The 26,184-nt window shown below is 40.3% G+C and overlaps 1 protein-coding gene across 9 annotated transcripts in view; it reads right to left on the bottom strand.

The window, feature by feature from the left end:
- Positions 1–26,184, bottom strand: part of SPTB (spectrin beta, erythrocytic) — a 138,792-nt gene that overhangs the window by 15,066 nt on the left and 97,542 nt on the right. For 7 of the 9 annotated variants that reach the window (XM_081954310.1, XM_081954308.1, XM_081954312.1 and 4 more), the window contains 9 exons: positions 25,768–25,898; positions 25,422–25,626; positions 22,365–22,736; positions 21,683–21,927; positions 21,373–21,511; positions 17,493–17,577; positions 17,102–17,298; positions 15,527–15,636; positions 14,227–14,302 (listed from right to left, as the gene is read on the bottom strand). In XM_081954310.1, the coding sequence (XP_081810436.1) occupies positions 14,227–14,302; positions 15,527–15,636; positions 17,102–17,298; positions 17,493–17,577; positions 21,373–21,511; positions 21,683–21,927; positions 22,365–22,736; positions 25,422–25,626; positions 25,768–25,898 (1,560 nt within the window). Of the gene's footprint in view, positions 1–5,522; positions 5,668–11,371; positions 11,530–14,226; positions 14,303–15,526; positions 15,637–17,101; positions 17,299–17,492; positions 17,578–21,372; positions 21,512–21,682; positions 21,928–22,364; positions 22,737–25,421; positions 25,627–25,767; positions 25,899–26,184 lie in introns of those variants that run through there. The other 2 variants (XM_081954313.1, XM_081954314.1) reach the window with 2 other exon arrangements.

Genomic DNA, 26,184 nt, shown 5'->3' with positions numbered 1-26,184 from the left:
TAAGAAACGGAAATGAACACCATGTTCTAGAGTTGAACATGACTGGACAGGGCAACCTTTATATTTATTTATTTATTTATTTATTTATTTATTTATCTATTTGATTTGATTTCTAGACCGCCCCCTCTTCCCGAAGGGACTCGGGGCGGTGTACAGGTACCAAATTAAAAACCATACAAATAATCATAAATATAGTTAAAATCAAATTAAACTTTAAACCCTTGTACAAATTTATAAAAATTAAAAACTTAGCCTAAGACCAACCCGTGAAATTTAAAAATACAGACTGAGGTGGGAGAGCTGGAATTAGGCCAAGCCGGCTAGATTAAACAGGTGGGTTTTGAGCTTCTTACGGAAGGAGCGGAGGTCCGTGGTTGTTCTAATATCAGGGGGAAGGTCATTCCAGAGGGTCGGGCCCATCACAGAGAAGGCCCTTCCCCTGGGCGCCGCCCGCTGGCACAGCCTAGTGGACGGCACCCGGAGGAGTCTCTCTCTGTGTGAGCGAATCGGCCAAAGAGATGTGTGAGGCAGGATACGATCCCGCAAATAACTAGGTCCTGTGCCATGGAGCGCTTTGAAGATGATAATCAGCACCTTGAAACGCACCCGAAAAGCTACAGGTAGCCAGTGCAGCCCGAGCATGAGAGGTGTTACGTGGGAGTATCTAGCGACTCCCGAGACTGCCCGTGCGGCCGCATTCTGAACCAACTGCAGTCTTCGGGTGCATCTCAAGGGGAGCCCCATGTAGAGAGCGTTACAGTAGTCTAGCCGGGACATCACAAGCGCATGGGTGACTGTGCGAAGGGCGTTCCGGTCCAATAGGGGACGCAATTGGCGCACCAGGTGAACCTGGTGAAACGCCCCCCTTGCCACAGCTGTCACATGGTCGTCCATTGACAGCCGGGCATCTAGGAGGACGCCCAAATTGCGTACCCGATCCATGGGGGCCAGATGTTTGCCCCCAATGGCCAGTGATGGAATCAGCTGGTTGAACCGGGGTGCCGGTAGCCACAGCCACTCCGTCTTGGATGGGTTGAGCTTGAGTCTGTTACTTCCCATCCATATCCGTACGGCTTCCAGACACCGGGACATCACTTTGACGGCATCGTTGGGGTGGTTCGGGGTAGAGATGTACAGCTGGGTATCATCCGTGTACAGATGGTAATCTACCCCGAACCCACGAATGATCTCGCCCAGCGGCTTCATATATGCATTGAACAGGAGAGGCGAGAGGACCAACCCCTGTGGCACCCCACAAGTGAGCGGCCTCGAGGTCAACCTCTGCCCCCCTGCCAATACAAATTGCACTCGGCCAGAGAGGTAGGAGGAGAACCACCGCAGAACGGTGCCCCTCACCCCCAGCCCCTCCAGTCGATGCAATAGAATACCATGGTCGATGGTATCAAAAGCCGCCGAGAGGTCTAGTAGGACCAGGATGGAGGAGCAACCCCCATCTCTGGCCCTCCAGAGATCATCCACCAACGCGACCAATGTCGTCTCCGTGCTGTGGCCGGGCCGGAAACCGGACTGGCGCGGGTCCAGATAATCAGTTTCCTCCAGGTGGCATGGAAACTGTTGTGCCACCACACTCTCTACAACCTTCGCCAGAAAGCAAAGATATTTACCATTCTAGCTATCTCATTTGCACCTCTGATTTTCTTGTTACAACTAAGTTATCTTGGGAGCACAGCAATGAACTAGGAAAATCATGGCTTGACCAAATTTCATTATGTATTGTATGAACTGGGATATCAGTGGCAATGCTGTTAAGCAGGTTTTCCATTTTAAGTATTTAGGTATTCAATTTCAGAACACCGGTGCCTGGACTAGACATCGAACCCAGGTGCTGAACTCGGCCTCCTGTAGTCACCAGCAGATTTTAAGATTCTTTTATACCCAAGGTGGCCAGTTCTTTCCTTCTGCCCTACGTATTTACAAAGCCAAAACGTTGGCCCAAACCATATTCCCATATGGATATGGGGCTTCAAGGACTGCATTGAAAGAACCCAGGCTGCTTTTCTTAGAAAACTTCTGGGTCTTCCCCCTTGTGTTGGTTTTGCCCCAATGTACCTGAAACTGGGCATTCGATTGGTGGAATTTGAATTGAATTTTATTTGATTTCTAGACTGCCCCCACTCCCCGAAGGGACTCGGGGCGGTGTACAGGTAGCGAATTAAAAAGCCTTACAAATAATCATACATATAGTTAAAAACGAATTAAACTTAAACCACTGTACAAATTGATAAAAATTAAAAACTAAGCCTAAGACCAAAATTTAAAAATACAGGCTGGGGTGGGAGAGCTGGAATTAGGCCAAGCCGGCTAGAATAAACAGGTGGGTTTTGACCTTCTTACGGAAGGAGCGGAGGTCTGTAGTTGTTCTAATATCAGGGGGAAGGTCATTCCAGAGGGTCGGGCCCATCACAGTATGTATGGCCTGGATTAACACCTTTAAATAGTGGTTTCAGGTGCTTTTTCTGGCAGCTCCTGGCAGCTACCCCTCCCTGGCGTTTGCGGACTCCCATATTTCTCGCTGGGAGAAAGAGCTGCTGAAGAAACTTCATCTGCTAGGTTTTACAGAGGATACCTTGGGAAACTACGACCCCAAGGATGCCCAATTTAGGGTAGTCCAATGGCTTGTGGACATTGATTTACAATATCTACAAGCCAGAGCCAATAAAACTTGCTCCCCCCTGACTCTCAACCAACTTAATAATTATGGATTGAGGATGGCTTCCTATTTTTATACCCTAACCATTTCCAAGTATAGAAGAGCTTTCTCCCTAGCTCATTTTAATGTCTTGCCCTCAGCACTTTTGGATGGTCGTTTTAAGAGGCTCCCGATTAACGAGCGGCTGTGCCCTTGTGACAGAGCCGAGGTTAAGACAGCGGAGCACGTCCTTCTATTTTGCCCCATGTATAGCGCGGACAGATCTAGGTTACTGTCTCTTCTTGAAATCGTCCCTTCTAGACCTGATGGCTGTGATTTGTTTGTATATTGCCTTGGAGATGTCTCCTCATACATCTCCTCTCAGGTTTCCAGGTTTTTCTTGAGAGCTGTAACCATTAGAGGAGAGCGCTGTAACCTCCCTTAGTTGGGCTTTTGGTGACTGGCTGCTATGATGCTATGATCAATTCTCCTGTGTCTCTTTTGTAGTGGTTGTGTTTTGGTCTGTGACAGTAAGTAAAGTATATATTATGTATTGTATGTATGTATGTATATTTGTGATTAACTTTACAGCATGTAGAAAATGGCTTACACTTGCTGCTCATTTTGTGATTTGCCAGAATTCTAATGTACTGCATAGTGAGTCTTATGAAACCAAATTTCTACAAATGCCATTTCTGGTAACCAAGTTAACAACGATGGCATTGTCTGGTTGGAAGCAGAGCGAGATAAAAACCACAGAAAGTATTTGATGGGACTGGTAATTCCATAAATAGGTGTAATTTAAGATGTCTCAGAATGACAAATGTTATAGAAGAGATAGAACTGTGATTCAAATGGACAGAAGAAATCATTCAAATGGACAACACAGAAGATTAGCTTTTTAGAGAAAAAAGTTCATGCCCCAAAAAACCCTAGCAAGATGGAACTAGAAGAAGGTTCAAGATTTTTGAAATTTAAGAGTATTCTGCAGAAAGGAGGAGATAGACAGGAAGAAATCATACATGGATAAAGAGAGGATGCCTTAGAAGAAGAGCCTTCTAGATGTCTGTTAAAGACACTCTGGTGAACTAAGTAAAAAAAAGAAAAATGGACAAACAAATGTTACTCTGAAGGGCTGAGCGGGGGAGGATATAGCTGGAGATTTTAAAAAATGCAAAGAAAAGTCCCAGGATTTCATAAGCAAGTTATGCAAAAGAGCATTAAAATGACTAAGGAAGAAGAAATAAGTAGGGAAAGTAACAGTGAGCAGACTTAGCAGTGAGAAGCATAAAAGCTTGCAGAGGATTAAGCAACATTCCCAGTTTCCAGAAGCTACATCAGCACCCACTGAACAAAGAGCTACAAAGACAGAAGCTGTCCCTGCCCTTTACAGGAACAGACTGATAAAGACCTTCACAGGTGGAATGCCTCTGCTTAAAGATGATACAATTTGCTTCCCAAGTGTGAAAGGGATACTGCCCAGGAGTGAAGAGATGACCCACCTTGTTGCAAGTCTACGACAACTCAACACACCCAACTTGCCAAAGGAGAACTCGCCGTGAGACAAGAGTTATACTAATATTGAAGAAATACTGTAATAGAATCATTAAAGAAAGAATGCCAAAATGAAACGTGAATGTTAAAAATTAAAATATTTTTAACTATTTAAATTAATTAAATTGAATTGTTGAATTGTCCCTCAGCGAGTTGCCCCATGGTGAGTTTTTTATGGCAAACTGGCTGCAGCGAGTTGTCCCATTCTGGTCTGTTGTTTTCTTATCCAAGTATTGCAGTAGAGCTGGTATTTCAACAGGGTGGATCAGTTGTGATGTACTGTCTGCAGGACTTACTAAATTATTACATGGAGACAATGGGGAATAGAACATGTTCTTGGAGCAAATATTATAGAAGTACAATCTGTTGTGGAGAGGCATGATGGGAGATTGCAACTGGTTGAAGTGCAGGTAAGCAAGGACAGGTTGGTGGTTGGCTGGGAATAGGAAATTAGACTTGGAGACTGAGGTGAATCTGTTTTTGGGAGGTTGTCATTTCTTCAAAAGAGCAGGTGTGCAGCTTGGGAGTATTTCTTGATTCCCAGCCATCATTAGATTTGCAGATGATGGTGATGGCAAGAAGTACATTTGCACAAGAATGATTAGTGTGTGCCAGCTGTGTTTAGTCTAGAGCCAGTTATTGCATTATATCCATGCCCTCTTCACTAGTGCAACATACTGTACATCCGACTGGTGTAAAATGTAGACATCTGGGTTCAGGCCATATAATGCCTGTTTTGAAACATCTGCAGTAGGTGTCACTTGCTTATTAGACATAATTTAGGTCCTGGTTTGAACTTTAAAGCTTAAAATGGTGTAGACTTGACTTTCAGAGGAACTATTTCCCCTACTATTAACCTGTTCACTTAATTAGATCAGCAAGCAGGCCTTTTTGAAGATGGCCCATATCTAATTTATGGGAGCATATCTTCTCTGTGTGACCCCAAGCTAAAGAAGTACACTTAGTTTCCACTGTCCTGGTGTGTAGAAAAATAATAATAATGTATCTTTTTTTTTTTTACCAAGCCTTTAACCTATTTTAGTTTTTATAATTTGCCTTTTAAATTGGCGATAGGACATCAATGGGAGCAATGGGAAATGCATGCAGACCACTCCTTGGCTTAACCGAAGGCATACAGCTTTTGCTAAAGTTTGTGAAATTTGTTGAATGTTGCAAAGGTAGCAAAAGATAGCAAAGTCCAGAAAAAGGCGACAAATCTTGTTTGTGGGTGAGTTGCTGGTGTAGCTGATGGTTGTGTATCTTGCACAGATAATGAAGAAAATGTATCAATGATCACACTGCTATGGGAAAGTAAGGCCAACTCTTGAAACTTTGATTATTATTTTTTCATCCTTTGTCAGATTCACAGAATTTTACAGCAATGCAGTCACCATCTTCTATTTGGAAACCTCCAGTTTTTGTCCATTGCTGATGCTGATGCTTTTCAACATGATAGAGGGAATCTATTAAAAAGGGGAAAAAATGGAATTGCTGGATTTTTTTATTTTTGATTGATTGCACTTGGAACCTTCAGCCTGGGAGCATCCAGTGTATAATAGGTTATTCCTCACAAAGAAATGACCTGTGCTTCTCAGTGGTAAGGGGAATGCAAAGAATTATAAAATACTCAGACACACCATTGTCTTAGAGTAAATATGGAACGTAGAACATAGATGAAGTGTGTGCCTTCATAAATACAAGATGAAGATTTTCATGGCTAAATGTCTTCAGAAGTATCAACTGTGACTTTGAAAAACAATGTAAAATGTATTACTTGAATTTTGTTGTTGGTGCATGTGGAAATGTTGCCAGTATAATTTTGAACTTAGATAAACAAAGTTGGAAAGGACCTTGTTGGTCATCTAGTTCAACCCCCTGCCCAAGCAGGAGACCTTACATTATCCCCGACAAATGCCCATCCACTCTCCCCTTGAAAGCCTCCAGTGATGAAGTTCTCACACCTTCCAAAGGCAAGCAGTTCCATTGGTCGATTGCTCTCACTGTCAGAAAATTTCTGCTTACTTGATACATCTGAGCTGTGGTGCTCACCCTCATACTAAAAAAGTTAATTTATCTGCTGTAGAACTCCTCCATTGACTATATCTGTGACAAGTATACAAAGTACATTGTCAGGATGGCTAATAGGAGAAGTCCCAAAATACATGTGCAGAGTCTTAGATTTGAGACAGAAGAACTCCAGAGATTTGAGATGTCTCCAGTAGAAGACCAAATGGATATGCCAATCAAGATAAAGGTAGGATTTGCTAAATTTTTCTATGAATGAGCCTCCTGGACTGCGTGGTGTTTGCAGCTAAGCAGCAGAAGTAGTATCTGGAATTTTGGATCATGTCAGGAAAGCAATATTTAACATAATGGTGAAGACAATGAGAGACAACTGAGGTTATTTTCATGATTGCATGGTGTAGTCTGTTTTTTGCTTTCTTTCTGAATCATCTGCTCTGGTGCTAGACACCAAGGTTTGGATCTGTGAGTGGTGGCTGGGTGTGTATAGGGGTTGTGATAGAGTGACTGGCTGATGTGAAACCCCTTCCCTGAGGAGGCCCTTTGCTTCCCTGCTGGTAGTTTTGAGGAAGAATGAAGATTTGGCTGCAGTCTGTTGTCAACGTTCCAATTGCTAGACTGAGTTTCCCATTATGAATGGAGGATTGCTTTCTTCTTCCGGTGTGAACCCAGAGTAGGAACTGGGGTGGCGGTGAACGAGAAGGAAACCCCCTTCCAGTTGGTGGGAGCAGAAGGAGAAGGGTTCTGTGAATGCCAAGGTGTATGAGTGCACAGTCCATCCGGGGCCTTGGCCACCACACAATAAGGGAGCGAAAGAGGCTTTGGATCGAATCACACTCACACAACCTCTCCCCTCTCATGGAACCCTTCACTCCCCATGGCTTATGGATGAATTGAGGGAGATGAAATGAGAGGAGATATTTAGAGTGTTGCTGGTACTCAGCAAGGGATGAACTCCACCAAAGGGGGTTACAGCTGCTATAAAGGCCTACCTCAGGGCAGTTAAGGGCAGCAAAGCCCCAGTACAGGTAGACCTCGACTTAGAACAGTTCATCTGGTTACCGTTCAAAGTTACAATTGCATGTGACTTATAACCATTTTTCATAGTTATGACGTTTGCAGCATCCCCGTGATCACCTGATCAAAATTCAGATGCTTGGCAACTGGTTCATATTTATGACGGTTGCAATGCCCTCGGGGTCATATGATCCCATTTTGCGACCTTCTGACAATCAAAGTCAATGGGGAAGCCAGATTCACTTAACAATCAGGTTACTAATTTATCAATTGCAAGGATTCACTTAACCACTGTGGCAAGAAAGGTCATAAAATGGTGCAAAAACTCACTTAACAAATATCTCATTTAATGGTGGAAATTTGGGGCCCAATTGTGGTTGTAAGTCAGGGGTGGGTTCCGGCAGTCAGTACTGCTGGTTCGCTCGTGGCTGTGCGGTGCACACATGCTCAGTGCAATAAAAATTGCTCTGTGCATGAGCAGAAGCAAAAAACAAAATGGCAGCAGCTACAGCACTGCCGAGAGAACCAGTTCGGGGGCATGGCAGGCCTGGGTCGCTGCTGGTTCCAGCAACCTAGGCCGCCAAACCACTACCGGTTCTCCTGAACCGGTCTGAACTGGTAGGAACCCACCTCTGCTGTAAATTGAGGATTATTTGTACAACTCTGCCTTTATTTCATTAACAGATAGTAGTCTTGTGTCCTTGTTTAGAGTAGCATGAGCCCTCTCGGGTGGGGTGGGCGGCTTACAGAGGCATGTGGAAGAATCTATTTAGCATCTGTCAAAGTTGCTTGGATTCACTTGGGAGTTGGACATGGCCTTGTTATAGGTCCGAAGGAAATGCCTGGTGGAGGGGTGGGGAAGACCTGCCTGGTTATCTGGAGACTGTTTGAACTTGTCAAACTCAAGGAGGTGGGCGAGGTCCTCAGGGTTGTGCATTAACCAGCTACAGTGGCAGTGAAAACTAGGAATTTCTTCGCACAGCTTCAGGGTGTGCATCAATCGTGCTGGTTCTTGGCTTGGGGGGCTCTGCTGACAGTCATGCTCTAGTCACCTCCTGGAGTATTATAACCCGTTCTATATGAGATTGCTCTTGAAGGGTATCCGGAAGCTTCAGCGGGTGCAGAATGCAGTGGTACAGAAAGTCATGTGTGCTTCTAGAATAGCACATCACACCACTGCTCCGTAAATTCACAGGTTGCTAGTTTGTTTCTGGGTTCAATTAATTTGCTGGTTTTAACATTTAAAGCCTTCGTGGCATGGGGCTGAGTTATCTGAAGGCAGCTTCTTTCTAATTATATTTACCCCTCCCATCAGATCTAGTAGAGAAGGCATGTTGTAGGTACCAGTTCCAGGGGATGGGTTTTTTCTCCCGTGGCACCTATTGGAGTGAGGTGAGGTTAATTTTATCCCTGTTAATATTCTGGAGGTTTCTGAAGATCTGGTTGTATCATCAAGACTGGAGGTCTCAAGGGACCAGTGAAATCCTAAGATGGCTCCCCTGCCATGAGCTGTGGTGGTGCAGTGGTTAGAAGGCAGTACTGCAGGACTAATTCACTGCTCACGAGTTCAATTCTGAGAGGATCAAGGTTGACTCAGCCTTCCATCCTTCCAAGGACGGTAAAATGAGGATCCAGGTTGTTGGGGACAATATGCTGACTCTGTAAACCGCTTAGAGAGGACTGTAGAGCACTGTGAAGTAGTATTTAAGTCCAAGTGTTATTGCTATGCTATAGCATTTAACATTCACTCTCTCTTGTGCCTTATATTTTTTTCTATTTTAATTATTGTTTTATATATATTTATCGTCTTAATTGTTGTATGCTGCCCAGACTCACTTTGTGTGAGATGGGCGGCCATATAAATTTGATAAATACATTCATCCAGTCTACTTTGCATAGAAATGTGTCTCTAAAGCAGATGCAGTGTTACCTAAAAATCAATATTATGAATGTTTTCCAGACATTTTAAAGAAGTGGTACAATCAGGTCATGGTCCTTTTCCTCTTTCTATATGCAAGAACATGTGCATTTTTCCAAGAAAAACCAGCAATATACCAAGATTACTCACTAAATGTCTAGCAAAGAGCTTGGTGTTAAGCTATTTCTTTGCTGAACATTTATGGCATCTTAAAGTGTCACCCAACCATCTTTGTGTAATGAAGACAGATTTTATATGGCCTCAGTGATAATTGGCTAATGCACATCCTTAGTGAGGAAAGGGCATTAGCTATGAATTCTATCCTCTGAATTTCTTTTCCTCTTCCATCTACAGAATAAATTCTGTTTTTTCTGGAGATGTAAGGATGCTATTGTTATCAACAAATTATTCCACTGTATTTTCAAGAGACACAGTAGTCCTACAAAACTTACAATTGTGTGAAGTTTGTATAGACGCCTTTATATGCATATATTTACATCCATAAATAATTTTTGGAACATAGATTTCTCAGAAGACAATCCAAATAGTGTCTCATGCAAATAGATTACTGAACTAATGTGAGCACCATCCCTAGAACTTCCCAAGCCAGTTATAATAGTTTCTTTCCAATTATTTTTGGCCCAAATCACTTTCCTCTTGATGGTTCTGATTTAAAATAAAAGTGCCTTTCAAATAATAAGTATTTTTCAAACATACTTGTTATTTTTTGTTTTAAACACTCAAAATAGGATTTGTACAATTCATTGAGATGTATGGGAGCTCTGACCGCAAGATGAAATGATCAATCATGCTTTTAATTTTCTCAATTTAACCTGTTGCTGACCTTTGTCTACTACCATGTTGCACAAACTATTATAGGAAAAGGAAATCACAGAATTCGTTAATTTTTTCTTTCCCACAAGAACAGCTACTTTTTCTTTCATGCTACAACGCAACAGACATGATGGGTATTGGCATGATCTAATATTTCCCTATCCAGGAACGCATCCTTTAGGTTTTGCCGTGTTGGATTCTGGCAACCTTCCACTCATCTTAGTTGTAATGGTTCAGTATGAAATAGGGAAGGAGCTATCAGATATATAATTAACTGATAGGGTAGAAATAAAACTACCAGTTCCCAGGCCATGTCACCGTGCTCTGTAATTTTTTCTCTTCATTTTGTCTCTGATCCTATACGTGTTGCTGGGGAAACAAATCTTCCATTTGACAAAAAAACCTGTGAAGTCTGCAGACGTCCTGTTCTTTCTGATGATCTCAATTAATCTTCATTCTCCATTTCTTAGTCAGATATCTGGTTTGGCTTTGAGCAGATCTGGGCTATCTCGGACAGGCCTGAACAGAATGGTGGCCAAGAAAGCAGTGGTACAGAAACCCTGAAATATAGCCCCACCCTTTGTTGAGTAACAAGGGTATTCAGATTTAACTTCTAGAATGAGGATATATACTTTCTCTTTGTATTTATTTGTGACCCATATCCTCACTGCTTGCCTTCTAGGGAAAATGATTTTAAAAAGGATACCAGACTTGGAGAAGTGGCTTAAGAGTAAGTCACTACCATGTTTCCCCGAAAATAAGACAGGATCTTATTTTCTTTTGACCGCCAAAATAAGCGTTTGGATTTATTTTCAGGGAGTCTTATTATTTTTTACATGCAGGAGGCCCCTTAACCTCGGCCCACGGCTCACAGATCAGCTGATCCCGAGAGGGCTGGAAGTTCTGTCTCTGTTTCTCGCACACACTTGCGAGCCCTAGCATCGCTGGGCCTGCCGCTCTTTTTGCGGCCGCCACTAAGAGAAGGGGCACAGTAGCTAGGGTTTGTGGGAGCGGTCTCCGTGAGGCCATTCCGCGTGAATGGCGGGTGCATGTGGGGCATGTTCCTCCCTTTTCTCCCCCAGGAAATGATGGGGCCCTGTTGCTCTTAAATATTTTAGGTGAGGGCTTATTTTGGGTGAGGGTTTATTTTAGCACATGTGCTCAAAAGCCAGATTGGGCTTATTATCAGGGGAGATCTTATTTTCAGGGAAACAGGGTATCTCCAAAACAATGCCCGTTGTTATAAACTCCTGAGTATCTTTTATTTTAAGATTTCCATGTTGAGAACTCAAAAGCCTATCTTGACTGTTAAATAAAATTTAGAAAGGAGAGAAAGCAAGTAAAAAACAATTAAGCAAGTAAAAATAATTATAAAATATTTTGATGGGGTATTTCATTTGATTCAAAGTCCTTACACACTATAGACCTTTTACAAATGATTTTCCAAATGTATAAAAAAATAAAACCCCTTTCTTCTGGCTGCAAGGAATTTTCCAGTTAAAGTTTCAATTTGTGATCCATAAAGCCTTCAAAACTGTGGGAAAGAAACAGGAAAAATTAACAGGATCAGCAGGAAGATCAAGTGAGGAATATCTCTGCATTCATTCATTTGATACAACTGGGCTAAATAAAATTACTTCGAAGCCAAGTCTTCGGGCCTGCAAAGAGGAAAGTCTCTCAAGAATTACTCTAAAGAAAGCAATCACTGATTCAATTAAGAATGGATATATTCTTCTTTTGATAGTTACACTGAGGAATTCCAGAGTAAGTTCCTAATAACTATCAAATATTACATCTGTAGATAAATGTGACACATAGCTTTGAAGCTGTTGGTTAAGGATGTTGGCATGCAAAACTGATAATGCAACAGGATCTCCAGAATACCCCTGCAAAGGAGTCTGAAAGATATGTCAAGAACTCTAATTCTATACATATTGTAATTTATGGTTTTATGTAGATGTTAAATGTTCTGACTTGGACAATAGAAAATGTTTGCTTCTCAGCAAACATCAGTTAAATGCAGTTGTGCCTTTCCAACTGAACCTATGGATAACAGAAGAAAAGGAGAGACTATATTTATATTTTCTTCCCAACAGCTCCCTGGGACCCCAGAAGGTACATTCCTGGGGAATACTGAAGTTTACTATGAGTGTATACAGAAGAATCTCTTCCTTTAACAGAATCTTCCACTGGCTGAAAAATTCTTTAAAATAATGGGATTTTCCCTCCCAACTTATGAAAAGGACTAAAGGATAAAAACTTATGATGATTATAAAAAACACAATGTCTTATTGAAGATTCTAATTACAAAAGAGATAATGATATAAAAACTGTACTAACACAAGAGCTAGAAAGGATGGTAGCAAATGCACACATTAAAGAATTTTAAATAAATGACATTTCAGATTTTAAAAGACAACAATATAGATTTTAAAATAATAATAATCACCTTTGGACTAAGGAACAAAATTCAAAGGTCCCTAGGCTATACCAGGCACAATGGGTCTTTCCCCACCTCCATTAACCATTGCATAAACAGGGTTCTTTGTAATTGTCTTAATCTTTTCCCCAATCTATCAGCCAGACACTCTAGTCTTAAGCCATTCTCAGCTATACTGTGATAAAATGTTAGTCCTCACTTTGTCACTTTGTCACTATCCAAAGGCAGCACCTTAAGATGTATACAATCTGTTAGGCTTTTGTACCTTGGATGGACTTGAAAATTTAAACAACAGAATCAGGATAGAGAGTGTCAGTGGGAGCTGTATATGAGGCTGATACCCTTTTCTGCCAATTCAGATGAGTAAAAAGTTCTGTCATTCAATAGTTGGGAAAGACAGCTGTCTAGTATAAGGCTATAGCTAGGAAAGGTCTCATAATGCAGTGCAGCATAATGCAGTGCTTGCAGAGAGGAATCCCCAACCTTGGAATCTGTTTCTGCACCATGCTGCAGAAGAAGTGTGTAAGTACTGTAGAACCTTTTCGGGCTTTGCCAGCTGAGGGTAAATGGCAAAAAAAGGAAAATGACCATACAACAGCTTCTGCTCTCCTGCCACAAAGGCTCATAAAGAGTGCTGCCAACAGCAGGTGATAGGGAACCATGCCACGGTCTTGGAAGGCATCATTTGGTCTGGTCTCTGCTCAATTCGCTCACAATTGAAAGTAGGAAAAGAAGGCTGCTGGCCACTCCAGTCTGGTGCCCTGTTTCCCTGAAAATAAGACCTCCCCAAATAATAAGCCCAGTCAGGCTTTTGAGCACATGCGTTAAAATAAGCCCTCCCCCGAAAAGAAGTCCTCCCCTAAAATATTTAACTGCACGTGCAGCCGATCCCCACCATTTCCTGGGGAGGGGGGGGAGAGGGGGAACATGCTCTATGTGCCCCATATGCACCTGCCTTCCATGCAAAATGGCCTTGCAGAGGCCGCTCCCACAAAACCTAGCTACTGCGCCCCTTCTCTTAATGGCAGCCTCAATAAATAGCAACAGGCCCAGCGATGCTAGGGCTGGCAAGAGTGCGCCAGAAACAGAGACAGAACTTCTGCCGTCTCTGGATCAGCGGATCCGTGGGCCACGGACCAAGGTTAAGGGCCTCTTGCACCTCAAAAATAATAAGACCTCCCTGAGCCAAGCGCTTATTTCAGGGGGGTCAAAAGAAAATAAGACCCTGTCTTGTTTTGGGGAAAACACAGTAGGACCTCGGTGCCTTTCAGCTCCTAGGTGACCTTCTCCCTGGCTTTGACAACTCATTCGCATCTAGTCCAGAAGACAAAACTAAAGGCTAGACTCGGTGATTCAAGATCACAGCCCTCCCATTTTCCTAACTTACACTCAGGAAGAGGAGAAAAACTGCACTAGGGGGCAATCTTCAAAAAAAACCACCTTTATTTTAAAAGCTGAACATCTTCTACTCCCCAAATGGAAGAAAAGATTTCCTCCCATACGTTGTGCCTTATCAGCATGAGAACAGCCTAACAACGCTGGGAAATGATTATTCTGCTGTCCCTTTTTTCTCCTCTTTGGATTTTTCTGCTCATCTATGTATTTGCCCTCAAATAAATTAATATCACTGTGAAATACATTTAAAGTTATCAATTCTTGCTCAAACGGGAAACACATTGGCATTTCACCATTTGAAAAGTGCAGATGGTAAAACAATACAACATAAATATGAAAGGCTGCATTAAGCTGCTGAATTTTCTAGGAAGGATAAACTTAAAACTGGTAACTGACCAGTGATGAATCTTCTGCAGCATGGGAAAGGGCATCTTCTAAGCTTAGTTCCTTCTTCCCATCCTTTTCAATAGGCCTACAGCAAACAAAAGTGCATTCTAAGTAAATGTTAAAACTGAAACGGTATAATTGACTTAATTTCTTTTTTCATAATGACATCTGATGTTGAAAATGTTGGTGCCTGCTATAAATAAAAAGTAATTAAACATCCATATACTGTAATTCTAACATACAGGTAGTTTTCCACTTACAATCATTCATTTAGCGATCGTTTGAAGTTACACAACAGCATGAAAAAAAATGACTTATGACCAGTTTTCGCACTTACATTTGTTGCAGCACACACACACCATGGTCACATGATCAAAATTCAAGCACTTGGCAACAAGCATGTATTTATTGACAGTTGCACTGTCCCAGGGTCACCTGATCATCATTTGTAATCTTCCCAGCTGGCTTCCAACAAGGAACGTCAATGGGGGAAGTTGAAGTTTCACCTAACGGCATGACTCATTTAACAACTGCAGTGATTCACTTAACAACTGCAGTAAAAAAAGGGTGTAAAAAGTGTCACAACTCACTTAACAACTGTCTTGTTTAGCAATGGAAGTTTTGGACTTATTTTGTGATAATAAGTCAAGGACTACCTATAGTAAAATAAATTTATGGAGTATAAACTTTTAATTATGTAAGAAACATTTATAATTGCATGTAAGATCTAGAACTCAATCAAAACCATGAGCAAAATTACAGAAAGAAAAAAAGGAGTGATATAAAAATGTCTTTATGTAATGAGCAGTGGAACTTGTTTTAAAAGAGAGCAATTGTCCAAATAATTAATTTAAAAAAAACTACAGGACACTAGGAAAAGAAAATCCTCATAATTACAGAAGAGACAATCTTTTCTTCCATTTTAAACCCGTCACTATCATAGAGAAGATTAGAGATTTCCCATCTATCCAAAACATACTTTTTGGAGAAGGAATGGATATCAGGCTAGAGCATGGTTTAAAACATATTGTAGTTTTGTTTTCCAGACTAGACAAAAAAGATCAAGGATAGACTGAAAATAATTATTTTTGCTGTATTTTCAAAATCTATATATTATAAGCATGTTTTAATTTTGGGAAACAGTAATGGCTCCAACTGTACAGTATTGAGTGGTTACATTTGCTAGAGATAGATAACAAATATATTGCATGGATTGTAAGAAATGTACTGTGTACTATAATTTTAAAATCTTATTACTAATTATGAAAATGCAGCTGATTACTCTGCAGCTCATCTCTAGGAAACTTACCTGATCTCACATTCTGGCTCTAACTCAAAATCAAATTCCAGGTCCGTAGTCTTAGCTATTTTGTGCTGTGAAGACTCCTCTGAAATTTTTCTCTTCCTTAGTAGTTCAAGCTGCGTGCAAAACAAACTATCTTCAGTGGGTTAAACAAATATAGACTCCTTATAGCAGCTTTTAAGAGAATCAGCATTTTCATGTAGTGTTCACCTCTGTTGCCCATTCTTTTTCTTTTAATTACTATGGGAGGACTCAGATTGTTGGGGGGGGGGGGATATGCTGACTCTGTAAACCGCTTAGAGAGGGCTGTAAAGCACTGTGAAAGTCTAAGTGCTATTACTTTTGCTATATATTTGACCTTCAATCTGACCCTATCAACTTCCTTGCTTTGTATTGTAGAGCCTTATATATTTCCCATAGTGACTATCATCAATTTTATTAAATAAGGACAAATTATGTTTAAAAAATTATTATTATTGTTAACTCCAGTATTTCAATTATGTGTTTTCTATAAAAATCATTTGTTTCTTACACTACTTTTATCTAGCTCTAGTCAAGGCTGCTAACAAGTCTTGTAATATAACATCATTACGAAACTAATAATAAAGCCGGTATAATTTATAACAGAGTTATAACAGTTACAGAACAAAACAAATATCTATACATCTATACCAATCACCTAGACATTCTAATAAAGAAACAACTAAACTTTTGCAGGTTTCCAAAAGATAAGGAGGGAGGCAACTGATCCCATTTTAAGGGGCAAGATGTACCATTTGAGGGGACATTGTGTTAGCCCTTTGAGGCAAACCCAGTCAGAAAACAGATTCAACAAGAATTCATACAGGATCTTGAATGTCTGTGTTTTCTTTCTCTCTTTTGCCCCTAGGAATTAAAGTAGGGTGAGTTTGAATTTCTTGCTAATATTTTGTTTCCTGAATTAAAAACACACTTTCATAACTTTTGTTCCTTAGTTTCTCCAAGGTTATCTCCGACTTATTCATATCACTTCTCCAGCACTTCATGAGAGGATGAAATGAATGACATTTGCTCAAAGATCAATTGGCCTATCTATCCATCCATCCATCCATCCTTCAAAAAGTCTTTAAAACATGGGCTAGGATGGCTGGCAGACCACTTATGGGAATATTTAATATGCATTGTATGCTTTATTAATCTGTTTGGATATCAGCTTCTGTATTATTTTATTTTCAAATCATTTTAAGTGTTATATACTGTAAACACACAATGATTAGATGATAAGGACATGAGGGACTATTATCAGTTCCTTCTACTCCAGTCATGGCCTTCCAATATGATACATGATTCTATATATCAGTTCACCTTCCCTACCTACCTTTAACCCTAAGGTTAAAACATCTTTGCACCCATCAGTGCCATCAAGCAAGTTAAGTTTCATATTAATCCCCAAAAATTCTATCCCAGAGTTTCCTGTTCTGCTACTTCCAGGAAGCTGGAATAATGAGAGGAGCTGCATGAACTAGTCTGATCCACCCTACAATCCCAAAGGCAAAGAACTTCCAAAAATAGAGGGAGAACTTCCTCTCATAGATGACTTACTGTTGTAAGACGTTCTAATGCAGCAAAACGTTCCTCCCATGTTGATGTGGATTTCTCAAACGCTTCATGCCTTTTCAACAGTTTCTCTACACCTTCCACAGTTTGACCATAATCACCACTAAACAGGTAAGGTTCCTGGGCAACGAGCCAGGCCTCAGCCACTGAAGCATCTCTGGAAAACTGACACACCTCTAGCACTGTTGTAGGAAAAACAAACAAGCAAAAAGGAACATTATATATATTCAGGACCTTCAGATGAAGGCAGAGATAAATCTCCCTTACTTAGAATTATTAGGAGATCTGGAAATTCATTTCTATAGAGAGATAATTCCATTTGCACAGAACAGTTTATAGCCAGTGCAAAGAATGAGCCACTTTGTGCAGTACTCACACAAGCGAAGCCAGTCCCAGCGTCTATCCCACTTTTCCATCATCTCCCTTCTCTTCTCTGTCAGTTGTAGCAACTTCTCTTTTATCTAAAAAGAAAAGGAGGAAAAGCATGCATTTTTTGGTGTGGATTAACAGCCTATTTTTTTTTTACATTTTGTCTTATTTGCTTCCATTTCATTTTGCTTTTCCTATTGAAAAAGAAGCTCCATTTGGTTTATTCATGACAATATTATAAAAACGCTTTAAGACCACAGTAGGTTATTTTGTAGAGGATTGTGCCCAGATAGTGTGCAATAAATCAGAGACAAATTCAATTGTCATATAATGAAGCCGTTGTGTAGAATCTTTATGCCGAGAGATGCTTCAACTATACTTTAAATTGATGTGATACTCTCAATTAAATTGAAGTATAAAGTACAATCAAAATCACAAACAAAATACAAGTGAAAAACTAAGATGTAAGCCGTGCATCATAGCAGCAAGCCTATTTTTGGAAAGTGTGCTCCTCTGTTTATGTTCCTCTTTAAGTAGTGCAGCTTCAATGGTCAAGAACGAAGTAAGAATACTGAACTTTCTCATCTGTTCAAGCTCAATGCCTTCCAAATACATTCTCACTAAGCAGGCTTATCTCCACTCTCAAGGATGGCTGAGAGAATAACATAACAAGCAAAGCCTGCCCATTTGCATCCTTTAAATGATACGTTTTAAGAGAGGCAATCTGATGTGTAAAAGTAGATTTTGTTATTTTGCTCCCTCATTTGTTTGAGTACTAGGCAAAAGCACGAGACAGCCACCTTTGGTAACTGAAGGAGACTCTTCTTAGTTTTTTTTTTTTTTCTATCTTTAAGGTGAATTTGGAGCTCAACCAGTTTTCTTAGTGTGTATCACTAACAAACCAAAAAAATATTTATTTATTTTATTTCGCCAAGCATCAATTAGATAACATATATGTATAAACATGATTATGAATACATGAAATGAATACGAATATAAGGGAATATTAGGCTTACGCACGCCCCTTAAAGACCTCTTAGGAATGGGGTGAGCTCAACAGTTGGCAGTTTAAGGTTAAAGTTTTGGGGTTTGGGGAAGAAATCACACTGTCAGGTAGTGCATTCCAGGCATTGAAAACTCTGTTACTGAAGTCATATTTTCTTTTTCTTTTTTTAAGAATTTTTTATTTTTGAATAAACACAGACAAACAAAACACAAAAAACACCACAAAACCGTCTTCCATTACAAATTGTAGAAAGTGTGTCAATTGGTTACAAAAAACTTTCGTGCATCCCTTTCACAGTCATCACTTATAATTCATATCAAGTTATCTATTTTAAATCAAATATATTTATATATATTACTATCATCATACCTCAACCTTCATTTGACTATAATTATTTTAACATCCTTTTATATAAAATATTCCAAAATTTAAAGAAAAACCACATAATGGCATTCCGTTAACTGTTTCCATTATCATCCAGTAAGATTACATCTTTCTGACATGTTCTAAATAAAAAATTGATTATATTTAATAACAAAATTTCTAGACCTCCTTTCTTAATCACTGTTTACAATTTATATCCAATTTCCTTTTATCAAACCAGTACATATATATACATTATTTTTAACTAAATTTGACTTTTTTATTATAAGCTTTCATACATAACAGAATTTCTAAACTTCTTTTAGTAGTCACCATTTGCAATTTATATCAAATTTCCTCTTATCAAACCAATACATATGCATACATTGTTATCATTATCAATTATTTATCTTATATCCATTATCACTTTATTTTTTATATAATGCTCTAAATTTAACTAATTTTTTATTATAAGTTTTCATATATCAACCTGTGTCTTTTCAGTAATATTGCAGTCTTATGTCTTTTGCCATTTGTGGGAATAGTCTTCTGGATGTTTCCTTAATAAGATTTGTATGGACTTCTCTTCGCAACTTGTTGCTTGTTGCATATCTTATATAATCTCAAAAGCCTCTATTTGCTTCTTTAATCACCTTATCCTTGGTTATCAATAGTGCTTCTGACAAAGTTTCTCTCCTTAGATCCATCAATTCTTCTTTTTTCTTCTTCTATACCTTGAAATCTGGGATAGAGCTCCTGTCCATCTATCTCCCCTTTCCATATTCCACGTTTTCCAACCATGCTCAGTTCACTGTTGGTATCAACAATTATTCTGTCTCTTTGTTCATTTTTCCCCTTCAGTTTTTAGGACTCTAGCTTCCACTTCTTCCATTTGATTAACATCTTCAATTTTTCCATCAAATTTTAGTGTTTTACAATCTATGTTTTCCAATCTCTTCTCAATTGTCTCTGTTATTTCTAATAATTTTTGAATTTTAACCATAATCTTCTGCAATGTTAAGGTTTCTTTTTGATGTTGTGCCATTCTTCCAACTGATAAACACTGCCACTCTAGCATTCAAAAACTTTTTATTAGATTTGATGCAAGTTCATTTATAATCTTTCAAAACAAGGCTTTGTTTTCACTTCTATCCAGCTGCCAATGAAGCTCCCAAAGTGCACCTGTATAAACAACCCATGCTCTTCTCTTTATCACTCTCTATAAACAAGCTGAAGAACCTTGAAGTGCAAACTCAAAGTGAACAAAGCAAAAAAAAAAAACGCAATGTTTCCAGGACTCAAGCCTCCAGCCTCCAAGTGGCCATGTTACTCCCTTTCCCTCTGATATTACAACCCTCTTTGAATTCCTTTTATATCTTCTTTATATTCCAAACTTAAAAGAAACAAATTCTTAAGTGAAGCAAAATAGAAAAAAAACCCATCCAAACCAGTATTATAAAAATAAAGAAAAAGATTTTAATCCATAGGTAAAAAAAGAAATAGAAGAAGAAAAATTAATCTGTTCACTTAAAAAAATAGGAAATATTTGAAAAAATTCCATTCATAAAATTAAATTAAAAAAGGATAACACAGTCCAATGTAGTTTAATTTCGACACTTATTTTCTTCTTTAATTTAGCTTTAATTTTTTGGGGGGCAGTCTCTTTTATAACAATAAGATTTCCTCACCAGATGGACACACTTTCTCTTTCCGTTTTCCTCCTGTTCCAGAGCTGTCCCAACTTCAGCAGCTTTTGGTTGCGCTTCTGTCGCTGGCAAGAAGAGATTCTCTTGAATCAATCAGGGACTTTGCGATGTCCCTGAGATCAGCAAGATGTACTCTTCCCTTTCACCATCTCTTCGAGACGGTTTAGGTCCAAAAGGACCGTACAGCGGCCAAAGTATCGACTGCGATCTCAGAGCTCGGAGCTCGCACGTAGTGTCGTTGCAACATCAGCTCCTGTCTCCGTCATATTTTCTGTTTGGAGCAATTTACCATAAGTTTGTATCTATTGTGAGCTCGTGTGTTATTGTGGTTGAAGCTGAAATATTCATTGACTGGTAGGACATTGTAGCATATAATTTTATGTACTACATTTAGGTCAGATCGGAGACTGCAAAGTTCTAAGTTGTTTATGCCCAAAATTTCAAGTCAGGTGGCATAAAGTATTCTGTTGCAAGCAGAGGAGGGGAGGACTCTTCTTGTGAAATATCTCTGGACTCATTCGATTGTATTTATGTCTGGTATTCAGTGCGGGTTCCAGACAGATGAGTTGTATTCAAGAATTGGTCTAGCAAAGTTTTGCATGCCCTAGTTTGCAGTTCAACATATAAATATATGTCTCTCTTTTCATTCAAAACTAAGTTCTTACAAGATTCTGAGAATCAAGAATGGAGAAAGAATTATCTCATTTCCAGTTACTTACGGTTTTAAAATCTAAATGGGACAGCACTTTACTGTGCTCTAAACAAAGCAGATGCTTAAATCTGTTGTAAAGCCTGCTATGGAGAACACTCACCTCAGCTGCATCATGGAGCTTGCGCTGCAGTAAAGTTTTCCCAAGATCAATGCAGACAGTGAAACTTTTATCCCTAGTGGCTATCTCAGACTTTATGTCCTGATGGTATTTCATCAACAATTCCACAGATGACACATCCCTTAAATTAAGAACAAACAATTCTTAATGAGGAAACAAAACATCAGGATGATTTTAGAGGTAATATTTTACATCTCTGAATATAAATTGAGAAGCATTGCTGAGAGTCCCACTGACCCATTATGCTTTCCAGGGACTAGGCAAAAAAAAAGGAACAAAAGGAGGGGATCACCTGGGCTTCTCCTGGGTATCAATCTGCCGGATCACACTTTCCATCCAGGACATGAGGTCTCGCACCATGCTGAAGAAGCGGAATTTCTCAGCTGTATCAACTAATTGAGCCCGCCTGCCCTCGCAAGCCTCCAGCAAGGCCTTCCAAACTTTTACCACCTCCTGTTCTTGCTTCTGGATGGCCATGGCCTTTTCTCCAGCATAGGCTGCCAGCAAGCGTGCTGCCACCTTCTGAAAATGCTGAACCTGCCAGAGCAGAGAATACTTCTTATGGAGACAAGGAATCACAGTGACATGTGCTCCATAGCAAGCTAAGGCCGGGAATATAACTGTTTCTCAAACCCACTTTCTAACATTAAAAATGGGAATGCATCTGTCCTTTTCACTGGATAATGAAAATGTTAAAATAAATTTGATGTGGATAATGTACTGTAATTCTGCTACTTCAGGAGAATAATTTCTTCTGGTATTGGTTTCAAAAGATTCTGGCAAAATCTAACTTCATAGACTAAAAAGCTTTCAGGGGTAAGTAGTCTCAATTAGGTTAAGTACATTCATACAGTTTATTGGCTTCTGGTTAGATCTCACAAGCTCCCAGTAAATTGGCCACCTCAGCCCAGCCATCAAATGAGAGAGGATATCACCAGATGGCTCCACATATTTTTAAGAAGCTAAGAGGTTACCTGCACTCCCAACAGGTCAATATCTCTCTCAAAGGCTTTGTGCATCCTGTGGAAGGACTCCGCTGTATTGACATCTCGGCCTAACTCCTCAGGCAGCTCCTTGTGCTTCTCTTCAATAAGAACCTGGATCTCACTACCATCATAAAAGAACTTATGCAGATCATAGGAAGCTGTCAACAACTGCATTCTGGTGTCAATCAACTCAAGCAGGTCAGCCCAGCTCTCGTTCAAACCATCCCTCCACTCTGCAATCGTGGCAGCTTCTGGGTGGATATCAATCAGCTGATCAGTTCGGTGAGTGACATTGTTCACCCATTCCTGTCCCAGGTTTCCTGTTTCTCGGGCGAATTCACGGAACTTTTCCCGTAGCAGCTAGTCAAGAAACAAAACCAGAATGAACAAAATATTGTTCAATACCTTTCATCCTTCAGCCAAAAATGGCAAAACTTTTGCCTGGTGATACAGAATTTTTTAAAAAATCTTTGGTTTTTTTGCTATCAGATCTGCTTTTATCCCAAATTTAAACATAGGAGTACCTTAAAAATGCTGCTTCTCACTTTCTCTTCTTAAATATTGGCTATTTTCTTTGTACATAACTTTATTAGGCAACATTGAAATAGTATACATATAATCATGCCCACCACAGGCAGAATTATTCTAAATGAGGCAATGTGCTGCCCAAGGTTTTACAGAGTGCACCACCCTTTTGACACAGTCAATTTTTTTCAAGGGTTTAGTATAAACATTTCAATTTTAATATTAATTTTAATGTTTTGACTTTTAATGTCTGACATTCTAATGCTTTAATCCTGTAATTGTTTTATTCTATTATTTATGGTATTGTAGGCTGCCTAGAGTTGCTTTAAATATATATATAAACAAAAATGTTACCAAGTGTACTGCATGTACATTTTAACACAAATTAACTTCAATCATTCTCTTTATTTTCTTTGTCCCTTTAATACGAAATCCAAAACATTTAGTCAATAGGTAGCTAGGACAAATGTCAGTACAGAATCTTTTGAAGCAAAAGCAGCTTCAAAGATTTCTCAAAGGCGAAACAGTATCACCATGATAATACTTGGGTAAGTTTTGTGCAAGCATTAAGAAATAATATTTTGGGTGCATCACAGTGGGCCACATTGAAAATGATCTATTCCTCATTAATAGCCATTTCACAAGACTTGAGAGAGGTATTTTAGGAAATTTCACAATGGTAATGCAAATCAAAAAAAAAGATCTTGTTAATCCACAGAGAATTTATAAAGGTTTGGCCTGCAGAAATGGTTGCTAAGTTTAGTTATCTAACTACGATCAGGGAAGACTCAAACAATTATTTAATATGTCCTGAATTAATTAGGAACAATCTAACAAGCTGGTGGGCACCTAGCTTGGCTTTGTTGTTTACATCTATAGCAGTGACGTGCAGTGAGGTTTATGGCTGGTGAGGTCATCAGGAAGGTGGAGAATGGGACCACCTGTGCTGGAGGCTGAGGCTGCCTCAGCCTCCAGCACACATGATCCCATTCCCCGCCTTCCTGAGCGTGCTCCGCCGGCTCATGCTCCGCAGTCCCCAACAGCAGCTGCTTTTCAGTGCTTTTCTGAGCGTCTGGCGTTTAAGACATCCAGCTATCTACCTAAACGCCAGACGCACAGAAAAGCACTGAAAAGCACTTCGCCTCCAAGCCACTTCGTCTTGATGAACGTCACCGCAGCAGCTGGGTGCGGCCAGACCTCCAGAGCGGCGCTGAGGCGGTCCGGGCGGACGAAAGAGCGAGCGAGCGAGCGAGCGATGGAGGATCAGGCAGCCTGATCCTTGTTTGCTCGCCCGCCGGACTGCGTCGGCGCCACTCTGACTACCTCCGTCCGTCCCGGAAGCTGCAGTGACATCATCAAGACAAAGTCCAACGGAGGCAGAAATGTTGTCGGCGCTCCCGGACTTCGTCTTGATGATGAAGCCACGAAAGCGACTGGGGAACGACGAGAACCTTCCTGCCTCTGCTGGACTTCGCGCCCTCCTTGCGACTGCAATATACGTCCAGAAGCGGCTTTTGTGGCTAATGGGGTTTGGGCTTCCAGCCCAACAGCCCCTGCCACTTCTGGACGTCTATTGCAGTCGCGAGGAGTGCGCAAAGTACAGCGGAGACAGGAAGGTTATTGGCGCTTCCGAGAACCCTCCTGCCTCCGCCGGTTGCCCAGCTGGCACCGCCCCACGCGCGCACCTCCTCCTCCTCCCTCCTCTTCCTCTTCACTCCCCCAAAGCTCTTCTCCTTACCGGAGCTTAGTGGGAACCGTGTAAAAGGGATGGGAGGAAATATATATTATAATTTATTATTATATATTATTTCATGATGAGAGGTGAGGCTCTGCCTCCCCTGACCGCACGTCCCTGATCTATAGACATGTATTATTGTACCTCTAGGGATTGGAAGCCTATACTTATAGACTGCATTTTTAAAATAAGGGAAGTGAGAGATCTCAATAAATGCCTTTTAAAATCGGCCATACTGACAAGAAAGAGAAGTATTTGGGAGAATAATTCTAGCCCTATAATGGAACTGCATTCTTCTTGACTCATACACTAGAAAGAAATAGTGGTGGTGTTACGGGTGTGATTCTTTGATAGTTTTCAGAGTTTCAGCAGAATCTAGTACCATAAATTAACTCTGTGTAGGATTTATTACAGAAACTTTTTCAAGAACACTATCTACACTAGAGATAGTGTTCTATAATATCTTAAATATCTGTTAAATTGTTATGGCAAAAAGGTGTTGTTGTCTAGAATTTCCTTCATCAGATGTCTTTCTTGCTTTTGCTTCAAGAAACACGAATCCTTCTAGAAACAGCTTGTGAGCTTTACTTTTCCCATGAGTAATATATACATTTCTAATTACTGAAATATAGGTAATTGTAATGCACCTGTCAGCAATTTTCTGTCAAGCTATTGCAGGGTATGGTGTAGAGCCAAGCTACACCACTTGTAACCTATGGTCTACACCTCAAAATAAAATGGCCACAATTGACTGCCCAATGGACATTCTCACGGTGCTTGCTCACAGTGGCATGGTCGAGGTCTTGACCCATCTCTGGGGATGATGCGATTACATCTCTCTCTGCAATCCACTGCTCCAGATCATCAACTTCTCGCTTCAGTTTGAACAGGTGATATGCATGTTCTACTTTACGTCTGCGTTCCTCAGCCAGGTCTTTCAATCCTGCATACTGCTTATCTACTTGCCCCTGCAATCGGATGATATCTTCTCTGAAAAACCACAAAGACAAAGTTTGGAGACAAGTCACCTAAAAGGAAAGGCAGCTCAACTCAATCATATGCAATACATTGTGATTCTCCTGGCTATTATATTCCAAAGATTTTGGAGTTACTGTTATCAAAAGTACTCACCCTTCTGGGTGGCCAGCAGATAGCAGTTTCTGAGCACGACTGGCCAGCTGTTTGATGTTTTTTCCATATTCTTCTATGGATCGCTGCTGGCGAAGGTGTCTCTTCAGCATCACAATGCTACTCTCTTCATCCTGAGATGGTTAAGTAATTGAATCTATTGATCTTCGCAGTGAAGGAAAGCCTAGGTCCATTCCCCAACAACAAGGCAAAGGAGAATCAACCCCCTTTCCACATGGTCCTCCTCAACAGGCTTAGGTTACATAGACTAGTACAGTTTTATAGCTTAATCTTCCTTTTCTCATTGAAAAGAACTCCTGGCTCACAAGATTTCTCCCTGCTTCTTATAACCAAGGCCCTCTAAATTTTTATTCTCATTGGTCAGCTGGAAAGGATGCTGCTCCGGTTCATGGGGCACAG

This window comes from Natrix helvetica (genome assembly GCF_964273705.1).
Source record: "Natrix helvetica genome assembly, chromosome: 1".
Taxonomy (NCBI): domain Eukaryota; kingdom Metazoa; phylum Chordata; class Lepidosauria; order Squamata; family Natricidae; genus Natrix; species Natrix helvetica.
Note: the sequence above shows the minus strand (reverse complement) of the source record. Positions and strands in the feature narration are given on the sequence as shown.